The 11,190-nt window shown below is 33.5% G+C and overlaps 1 protein-coding gene across 1 annotated transcript in view; it reads left to right on the top strand.

Moving 5' to 3' along the window:
- Positions 1 to 6,711: 6,711 nt before the first annotated feature.
- The window catches only part of LOC117119556 (RAD50-interacting protein 1-like), a 14,422-nt gene continuing 9,943 nt past the window's right edge, over positions 6,712 to 11,190 (top strand). The window contains exons 1-7 of the mRNA XM_033264380.1: positions 6,712 to 6,972; positions 7,289 to 7,516; positions 9,226 to 9,366; positions 9,484 to 9,631; positions 9,984 to 10,097; positions 10,292 to 10,517; positions 10,985 to 11,122. Coding sequence (XP_033120271.1) covers positions 6,899 to 6,972; positions 7,289 to 7,516; positions 9,226 to 9,366; positions 9,484 to 9,631; positions 9,984 to 10,097; positions 10,292 to 10,517; positions 10,985 to 11,122 — 1,069 coding nt within the window. The 5' untranslated portion in view covers positions 6,712 to 6,898. The remainder of the gene's footprint in view (positions 6,973 to 7,288; positions 7,517 to 9,225; positions 9,367 to 9,483; positions 9,632 to 9,983; positions 10,098 to 10,291; positions 10,518 to 10,984; positions 11,123 to 11,190) is intronic.

Genomic DNA, 11,190 nt, shown 5'->3' with positions numbered 1-11,190 from the left:
AAGTTGTTGTTATTGGCGTTTTATTAGTATTTTTCTCATATTATTATTATTATTAATATTATTGTTGTTGTTGTCACCTTTATTATCTAAAATTTGCGCTGTATACTACTAAGTAGGCCTAGTGTTATAAGTATCATTATTATTATTATTACTAATTAGTATTACTATTATTATAAAAATAAACATTATCTTTAATTTATTATTGTTGTATTTCATTATTATTGCTATTAGTATTATCACCTTCAAAATCGTTATATCACTAATTAGTTATTAAAATTGATATTTAAATATCGTTATTATTACCATTTCATTTCATTTCATTTATTTATTAGACACAAAGGTCCTGGGACTTCTAAAGAAGCAATAGCCTCTGTGACTCAATCAGTTAGTAGTCCCATACTAGTATTGTAACTATTAGTATTGTTAAAATAAATTTTACTATTAATGTTGTTGTTGTTATCACCTTTATTATCGTCATAATGACTAATAGTATTATTAATTAAAGTAAATATTACTAATTTATTGTCGTTATTGTTGTTTAATATTATTGTTGAAGTAGAATGTTGTGAGTAAAGAGAAGACGAACACATTAATAAATAAATCTTTTTAATTCATAGGCAATAGCATTCAAATTTCTTTTGACAGTGTGGTGGTCCTGTTTTACTAAAATATACTGTGTACTTTATTTCCATCATATATTGAAGAAAAAGGATGCAAAAACTGAGATTTACCGTACATTAAATAGGGTAACTTGTGGTCGAGTTGACTTGTGGCCGAGTTGGCTGTAGCCGAACTTTTTGTGGCCGAGTTGATTTATGGCCGAGTTGACTTGTGGCCGAGTTGACTGTGGTCGAGTTGACTTGTGGCTGAGTTGACCTGCACCCAATCAAGTAAATCAAGTACCGGTAAATTGTTAATTGTTGAGGTAGGCCTAGCCAAGGAGGTATAGGCCTAGCCTACCACGTCCCTACTACTAGGCCCTAGCTACTAAAATTGATCTAATAGTAATAATAACATTAGGCTTACTTAGCTTAGGCCTAGGCCTACAGTATGTATTTAATAAATTATAGTCTGCATTTTCTGTATGTTTATAGTCTAGACTAGGTCCTAGGCCTAAATTAAATGGATGGTTGGTAATTTTCGCTCTTATGTAAGATAGAGGGTGTTTGTAGGAAGAACTGTTGTTCAAATTTACTCTGAAAATTGTTTCGTTATTTTATATCTAAACCCGTAATTTTGACTCCTGAGAACTGCTAACTATATCTAGAAGTATTTGGCGAAACAGATTATCATATTTTTGATCGCATATTTCGTCAAGTCTCCTATCAATCTGCCTTTTAGGGCAAATAGAAAAATTTACTAGATTATCACTCCCGCCCGCATCAAAAATTCGGAAAATATTGATGCAGGAGTAAAAAAAAAAAATTTTTTTTTGCTGCATCAATTATTTCAACAGCATTAAAATAACAATGCAATTTTGTGACTTCAAATACATTTTCTTTAAAAAACTATAAAATTGAACCAGTTTTTATACAATATTTACTATTGCAGACCAAATATAAACACTCACTCCCTCATCGATAAAAACAAAAGTGAAATAATCTATTGTTCTGATTTTTTTTTTAAAGTGCCCTCCCTTATCAATTTCTTTTTAAAAAAGACTGATAATCTAATATTTTTTTCTATGTGCCCTTAAAAGCTAGGCTTATTGAGGTGAAGTGACCACTACTGAAGCATGTCATTATAACACCAAGTGGCCTTATGACTGGTCACTCATTTCTCTTGAACTGAGCCTAGCTCACTTAAAGCTTATCTATTGACAGTTATACATATCGACAGCTATTCATATTTGTCCATCGAATGCGACTGTGACTACACTTTTGAACAGAGATATTATCTTTCGTGTAGATTTTTATCTAGCATTTCCATATTTGACACTAATAATCATGATTGTGGAAACTCATTCTCTCGATCTGAATTCTGGCCAAACAAACGATGTTTACGATTTGGAAAAGTACCACAACAGTGACGAAGTCTATGTTAAGTTGGGTAATCAAGGAGGTATCGGTTGCATTCGAAGTTTATGAATATGTTGGTCGGATTGTAAAGCGTGGTAATTTTGAATATATTATAACCTAGGCTTCTTGGACTAAAACTTAGGACGAGATTTTTGAGGTTGAGAACTTGACTGTGGAGGAATTAGTTTATGACCCAGATCAATCTGTCACTACAGCAGGGCTGCCGCCAAGCGAAGAATCTAAGCAAGGCCTAGTGGCATATGTCAAGAGTTTGGTACAGGATTCAGTCCTTGTTTGATAATGGCAGATATGGCATGACTCTTACTGAATGGAACCACACACCTATTTATCGATGACATAATACCAAGTACCCAATACATCGTTCGCATTTCACCGCTCATCGTCAGTGATCTCCAATGACAGTCTTGAAAGATTATGTCATGCACATTCTGGCTCTTCATTGGGTGATGGTGACGTAATGCCATTTACCGTACTTTTAGCAATTTGAAGTAGGAATATGGAACTGTATCTCTAGCCACGGCATTAAATATAATAGAGGACTTTAACTTTATGTCATGTGGCTCCCGCATAGCATTAATTACCACAAACCTTGAGGAAGCTACACCCTTTAGTGTACCTTGTACAGTCCATAGGTAGCAGGGACACGAGTCAAGCCTATGCTACTTCAATCGAATATGCCAGTTCGAGCGGATTTACTTTGAGCTAATGCTAGTTTGAGTGGAAAGAGATCCACTTATGCAAACAAAAGCCTTGTCCGAGTTTTATGTATGAATTACTTAAAAATTTCCTATTTTGAGCTAACAATTTGCATTCAACCAAGGCTCAAGCTTTGCCTGGGAGCAAGGGGAAAGCCCTGGTGGGTTCCGGGGGAGAAGCCTGCCTATGTATAGAAGTCGTATTTAATTGATTTTAGGTTAACAATTTAAAATCAAACATAACTACCTTCATAAAAATAATAATTTATTTTATCTTAGTCATTCGTAATTGTTATTCTTTCCACTCGCTGAAATAGTGGGGAAGTCATATTTAATTGGTTTTAAGTTAACAATTTAAAATTAAACATAATTACGTTCATAAAAATAATGATTTATTTTATCTTAGTCATTCATAATTGTTATTCTTTCCAAAAAATTGATATGATGTCATTATTACTGTACTGTTGATAGTCTAGTCACAAATGGTTTGTGCACCTTCAGCGACACCTAGATTATGTAAATATAATTTAAATTTCTATGGTGAATATCAATTACAGTTACTCCCATTTACAAATTTAAATTGTAAATTTAGGGCCTATAAATACAATCACAACGTAATTCAATTACAAAGTAATTCAGTAATTTTAAAATATAGGCCTAAGTTCTTGTTAGCAGCCCTCTGGTAGTCAGATCTGCTAAGACTGTAATCCAAACATGAAATAATTATCAAAAGTACCAAAAACATTTCAGAACTTTAGGGCAAATAGAAAAATTTATTATTATCACTTTGCCCACATCAAAAATTTTGGAAATATTGATGCAGGAAGTTTTTTTTAAAAATATATATTTATTTATTTTGTTTTGTCGCATCATTTATTTTACCTGTAACTGCATAAAAACAACTTTGCAAAGAACAAATGCTCACAAAATATAAAGGAATTGGTTTTGAATTCGGCAGACTTCAAACTCTTCAAATTGATTAGATCAGACATTGGGATCACCGTAAAGTTGAAAATGCAAAGCCCATTCTTTAAACTTATTGTTTACCGTCGCTAAAAATACTAACTGCGGCTAAAAATGGACAACACCGCAGTCCGTCCCTAAAGAGACCCGCCTAGTGGGCTGATCGGATCATTAATTCACAGCATGAAGACTAACATGTTCCAGAGAGACTCTCACTGCAGAAAATAACTTGTTACATCATGCATTACAAGTGGGTGGTCTTCCTTGTGATGGGTGTGTTTGGTTGGATTGGTTGTTGTTGGGCAAAAACTAACCTACGACATCAAGAAAGAAGGTTTAGGCAAAGGCTGGCTTAGATTGAGGTAAAGACTAAAGCCTAGGTGCCTATGCCTACTAACTATAATTTGTTCCCTTCCCCTTTGATGCTCGAGTAATGTCTGATTTTTTCACCGGGATATAGGCCTAGATCTAGTTTTGGATAGGCCATTGAATCACAGGGAATCCCCGGGTATAATTCCAGCCCCTACCCCTCCAATAAAGTTGCCCTTGTTATAGTTCGCACTAAATGCATTCGCTCGAACTGGCACCCTCTCGAACTGGCATTGGATCTAATTGACTGGCATTCAATAGCAGTACATGTTTCTTCGTGTAGCTCTAGCCTTCGAGTGCCTTAATCTTGCCAGGCACCCCAGATCGACTGTGCAGCACATCTGGCTGTGGGTTATGCAAATTAGCTGTTAAACTTGCACAACTTTGCTTCTGTAGGGACTACAGATTTGATTTTAGTCTTACAGCTAAATAATACAGCTATAATTTACAAATGCATTGGAATAATATAATTCATTAAATAATTTTAAAATAAATTATACATTAACGCAAGTACAGTATTTTGAATTAGCAGCGAAACTTGAATTGTTATATATAACCGCCATGCCTTCAATTAAATGTATTTTATATTGTAATTCCCCATACATGATGGTTGGTCTGTGCTGGCTTTTGCTCAATTATTCTCCTCAAGAGAAGAGTCTACTGAGCTTGGCAGTGTAGAACCAAGTCACACAGATGAGCTGTATAATGATAGGCCTATATATCAGACTCTGTGTGGAGAGTTATGATATTGTTAGCACTGTTCTTTGCAAAGTCTCTCTGGTAGCCATCAGACCAATTGCAGATTCGTTTTATGATTTCCTTTTTCATGTTGCTTCAGAAGGTGAATATAATAACAAGTATCCAAAAGGAACCAAAGTATTCAGTGGTTAGTATTATGAGTAAGACTAAAGCTCTTTTAGGCTTCTCAGCTGGGAGAGAGGCAGAGGCCTATATTCATACAGGAAGGTATAAAAATAGGATGATCTCCCTTGAAAATGACTAAAAAATCATAAAATTATTTTTGTAATTAAATTACTCATTTTGCAGTAACATACAAATTATTAACTTGAGAATATGACCCTTATCAAAAAGTCCTATAGGAAAAATTATTGAATAAATAAACAAAAAATATTTCCTATAAAAAAACGCTGCAACATCTTCAACTTATGACTGGTTTGTAGTCCCATATTCCAAAATTAATAAATTAATGTATACTTGAGAATGACCTACTGTATATCATCTTCAATGCATTTCTTTTATGATATGACACATAAACACAAAAATAATAGTCTACAGGTAGAATTGGTTTATGATTGGTTTAACAATAGCCACGAAGTTATTTATACATTGCGGTCACAGTATGAAAATAATTTTAAAAAAGAAATGTAGAAAGTGTGGTATATGATTTGATGCAGGCCTAGCTACCATAGAGACTTTCTTTAGCTTGTGTTCTTACCATTATTGTTGTTATTATTTTTAATGATGATATTATTTTTTAATATTTTATATTATTTATTTGTATTCAATATTAAAAATATATTTTATTATTTTTATTATTCTGGTTGGACGAGTTCTAGATAATCCATGATAGCCAATTTTTATGCTTCAGCTTTAGACTGGCTAGGGGGCCCCTTCCCACCTAGCTAGACCTACTGCTCTGAGTTTCTTCGTGGCTATTTTTTTTGGATTGTCAATAATGGATGCATATGACAAAGAGCATGTACACTATCCTTCTTCAGCGTAAAGCACCGTACCTTTCGAAACAATGCGACTTAGCCTAGGCTTGCCCATACTACTTGGCTAGAGACCTAGCCTAGGTTGTGTCGTCAGTTTCTGTGGTTATTTTTTATTGGATTGTCAATGCATACATACGTATGATGATAGAGCCAAATAAACTGTTGTTTGCGATAATTTTTTTCAATTCTCCCTGAGGATTAAATCCACTTTAATCCACTTTAGGCCTTCGAAAGCAAATGTTTTTCGACTTGAATCTCATTATTTAAAATGTTCGTAACCATGCATGATTGCGTTTCAGCTTGAAGCGTTTATGCTTAATTGCATAATAAAAATTTTACCATTTCTACTTCATACCCTCTTCGCAGACGCTGTTTGGTTTCTGAGACGTCTTTTTGGTAACTGCGCATGCTCGACATGGCTCGACAAAGTCACTTACTCATTGCACATGCTCACTGGCTCTCTAGCATTTCCAAGCGCATGCTCACTCTGTTTTTATACATATTTCACGGACGTTCTTAGGTAACTGTGTGTGCGCATTCATTAGTTTGGAATTCCCATTCCTTCGTAGTAAAAGCTACCGCAACCTACAGTTTCTTAATGACTGTTTTCTCTTGATCGTATCAGCCTAAAGGTGTGGCGCGAAAAATGTGGACCCTGGCTTATACTGGATAAATGATAAACACCTGTATCACTAAACATACATGTGCTAATGGTTGTATATAAGCTGATGTGGCTTATTGATTTTATTTTTCAGTATGTTTTGTTTTCTTCCTATTTCATTTTTCTTACATATTCTCTGAGTAATGTTCAAGCTTGCAAATCTTTTGAGTTTTAAATTATTATATTGTGAGTGGGACTCCAGATGTCTCCAGATCTTACCAATGCTAACTTAAGATTGCAATTGAATGTTTTTTATATTTTTTCAAGGTATCATCTGCAAATCAAGAGACACCTTCCAAAATCCAAAAAGTGTTGCAAGATGCAAGTATAGCCAAGGAACATGTTGAAGTGTTGGCACAACAGCATTTGCAAGTTAAGGAAGATGTTGTGAGCCATTTAGAAAAATGTTTGCCATTGAGGGATACTCTGACAAGTATGCTGAAGAAAGTGAAAGATCTAGAGAAATGTATGCAATATATGAAGTGGTTGGCTCTTGTTAATAATTTAAGGTTAGTTAATATATGATATAGGTGGATTCCTTCCCCCAAATTCTAGAAATTAAGAAAAAATGAAAACTATATATATTCAAGGATATTAGGATTGAGAGTACCATTTCCAGCCATTCAGCCATAGCCATAAAATTTCATCCTTCAGCCCCAATCATGGTGGTGCTGAAGTGGTCTACCTACTCACCTCTAAAGGTCCCTCCCTGTACCTCTTCTGATTCGACCCACCACTGCGTGATGGAGCCATATGCATTATTAATTTGATTCAATAGTAGTCAATTATTTTGATTATAAACTTTATAATTCTTTTTTATCTTAGTTCTGAGATTCAAGGAGCATTGTTGGTGAATACAACTCCATTCCAGTTTCACAGTGCCAAAGTTCAACAGTCAATAACTGCAGGTGCCATGCCAAGTGCTGTCAATCATTTTGTGACTTTGGTGGAAATTAGCAAAATATTGCAAAACTCAAAGTGCTACAATCTAACACAATTTATTCATTCTACAATATTTTTTTGGTTCAATATATTGAAAGAAAAGCTTTCAAGGTAAGTGTTTTAATGCATACCATCACCCATCAATATATTCTTACACCTGTGCAATCCATCCATGCACTTGTTGATCCATCCATTATATATCCATTGATATGCATTACTGTATCCATCCATGCACTTGTTGATCCATCCATTATATATCCATTGATATGCATTACTATATTTATCCATGCACTTGTTGATCCATCCATTATATATCCATTGATATGCATTACTGTATCCATCCATGCACTTGTTGATCCATTCATTATATATTCATTGATATGCATTACTGTATCCATCCATGCACTTGTTGATCCATCCATTATATATCCATTGATATGCAATTCTGTATCCATCCATGCACTTGTTGATCCATCCATTATATATCCATTGATATGCATTACTGTATCCATCCATGCACTTGTTGATCCATCCATTATATATCCATTGATATGCATTACTATATCCATACAGCCCTTGTTGTGGACAGATGATGAGTAGCTGGCTCTGGTATACTGGGTAGCTCAATGTATAAATATATTATATCTGTTTCTTAGCAGTTTCTTTCTTTCTTTCTGGCAACATTTTGTTATATATAACCCCATACTGCCGCCACTCCCACCACCCCACAAAAAAGAAGAAGAAGAAAAAAAAAAAGAACTAAACAAAATACAAATTGGCCTGATTTTGGGATTAAACTTTTTTTTTCTCTTTTGTGGTATAACAACCACCACTTTTATTCATCAATACATCAAGTTATTTGAATTACAGACATTCTGCATTACAGCCTTTTTCACCTTTTTTCTTGATTTTCTTAATTTTTAAATTTCTCTTGATACTTATATATACAATAAAATATATATTTTGCTTTGTAGTACTGTTACGGTTCATTCCACAAATTTTTTAGCTTGCATACATTGAATTTTTACTCCCCTATATCAATGATTGCCTGCGTGCAATAGATAACTGGACAGGGTATGAAGGGATCATGATGGTATGATGGTAGTGGACTGCCGAAACATGTCTTATTGGGGCCGTTAAGGCCATAACTTATTTGATTAAATACAGGCTTTGCCTATGATGAAGATACGATCTGTTGTGTTGTTTTTGAAAACAATAAAATATGCAAATTAAGTCGATCAATGTATGTTATATGAAAATTTAAAAAATAAATTTAAGCATAATTCTATGATATTAACATGATTTCAATGTTTAGGCATTAACCAATTGTAACCATTATTAATATAGATTTTATTTGACCAGTATATCCCTTAATTTTTTTTCCTCCTTTTTTCATTTTTATATAAAAATATATTACTTTTCATTATTGTACGCTAATGCGATATAAGTTTACTCATAACACGTTGAGTTATGAATTTTTTTTTTTTTTTTTTTTTTTTTTTTTTAAATAAAATTTTAAAAAACATGCTTCACAACATCATTCTCATCTCATAGTTTGTATGGACTATCAGTAATTTTTTTATTGCTTATTATTTTATACCTTGAAAGTAACTAATAATGGAGTAACAATAGTAGTACTAGGTCCACTTCATAAAACAAAAAATAAATAAATAATATAAAATAAAAATAAAAATAAATATAAATAAAAAATAAATAAATAAAATAAAATTTATACTCAACGAATCCCCTTTTCCATCAGAAGGCAATATTTCATCATTGCATCCTTCTCTTACATCTAAATTATATTTTTATTTTGTCAGTGAATTTGAAGATGTTTTGACGGCTATGGGGTTGCCTATTGTTTCCAAGGTAACATCACTTCCACCGAGTACAGCAGCCAAAGAAGATCTGCAAAGCAAATTGGACACATTATGTACACAGCTTTTAAAGTTGCAATTACCGTATCCTTTATTTGTACAATAATAAAGCATGATATTAAGTTTTTAGCCTTTTATCATTTGGTATTGTCCAACATAGCAAATATGGTACATTTGTGTATTTTCCTTAATATGTTACAGTGAAGAACTTGAGATTGAGTTGAATAATTCTGAGTCTCCAGCTGGACACAAAACAATTATTCTTCCCATCCAATTGCTTCTCAAACCTCTCAAGAAGAGATTCCGATTTCATTTTTATGGAAAGAAACAAACAAATAATCCAGAAAAGGTTAGTTGCCATTACAAAATAACTTGATTATAAAAAATATTGTTAATAATGATTGTAATGATGAATGATGTTTACAGTGATGATAACAGATATAGTAAAGGTGAAAGTCCATTCATGTTTTTATTTCTCCTCCACTCCTTGGTAGTATTCCTAGTTGTGTAGCACTACTAATATTATTATTGTACCAGGTAACAAGATATAATCCTGGGTGTATTAAATCCATATACTGTACCCTCAAATTGAAGCGGTTGTGGTGGGGCTCTCAACCTGGAAGTCGAGGTATTGAATGTTTACTGGAAAGTTAATCCAGAACCTTCCCCTGCTTTATGACATCACCTATATTTCTTTTTAGCCTGAATTCTATTTTACACAAGTACTGAGCTGGATACGTGATCATGGTGATTTTCTTGATACTCAGATTCAGCCAATATTAAATAGGGAACAAATTGCTCACATATCTGCTAAGGTGCGTATTTGTAAACCATATTGATTGTTATATTTATTTGTTTACCTTCATAATTATAAAACATTATGTTTTGATAAAAACTTCTAATGCTTGCATTTGATGGCTGAGTTGTGTTCACCTCTGTTGTGCTGTACAAGTTGTCTATCTCCTCAATAATTTAACTGAGTGTGAATTTCAACATGCTTGCTCTTTAGATTGAGTTCTGTCGTGGACTAATTCAAGCAGTTGTAGCCAAAGCGGAACATGATATTCCTGAACTCATATATGATGACCACCTGTTATCTCATTTTATTGATGAACTTCTGTCATTTGAAGCTGAACTTCGTTTTAATCATGGATATCCAGCTTGGCAGCCAAACTGTATTCATGTTCTTACTCAAAATGACTGCTTTCAACGATGGCTTGCAATTGAAAGGAATTGTAAGTATTTATTAAGTATTAGGGCAATTTCACAGTAACTGAATTACAATCACAACAGTTTTGGGCTTATTATTAGAAACCCAGAACACTAGGTTTGTCTTGGATAATAACCTTTATAGGTATAAGTACATACACCTACCAATATCAATATTAAATACTTTTTCTTTTCGTCAAGAGTCACTGTGCCTGAGAATAGCATGCTAGATGGTACATTTCAAGTTCTGTTTTATTATTAATAGACAGTGGCACTTAAAAGAACATTAACAACATTAGAAATATGTCTTAGATGTTTGCATGGTGAGTTGACAATAACAATAATAATATGCGTACAATTGCATATCAAGCATGTGGCATCCAGTTAACATTGTAGCATTTTGGTGTTTCTTATGTACCACTTTATTTACTCAATTCATTCTCAAAGTTTCTTAAAATTTGGTCATGACTTGCCTACCTTTTTATATTTGCAGTTGCTCTTGAGAAGATAGACAACTTGCTGAGCGACAATGGGGCATGGAGTTGTCAATACAGAGACATAAGTGATGTTGATGATTTAAAAGTGCCACAGTGTGCTGAGAGCTTTGTAACACTCTTATCAGTTATAACAGGTGAATTGAAATCATTTTAGGGGGTCATCCATTATTTTCATCATTTCCACAAGAGTACAAACCATACT

This window comes from Anneissia japonica, unplaced genomic scaffold (genome assembly GCF_011630105.1).
Source record: "Anneissia japonica isolate Jap-2015-1 unplaced genomic scaffold, ASM1163010v1 scaffold7447_len134812_cov206, whole genome shotgun sequence".
In the NCBI taxonomy this organism is placed as follows: Eukaryota; Metazoa; Echinodermata; class Crinoidea; order Comatulida; family Comatulidae; genus Anneissia; species Anneissia japonica.
This window is presented reverse-complemented; position numbering and strand designations above follow the sequence as displayed.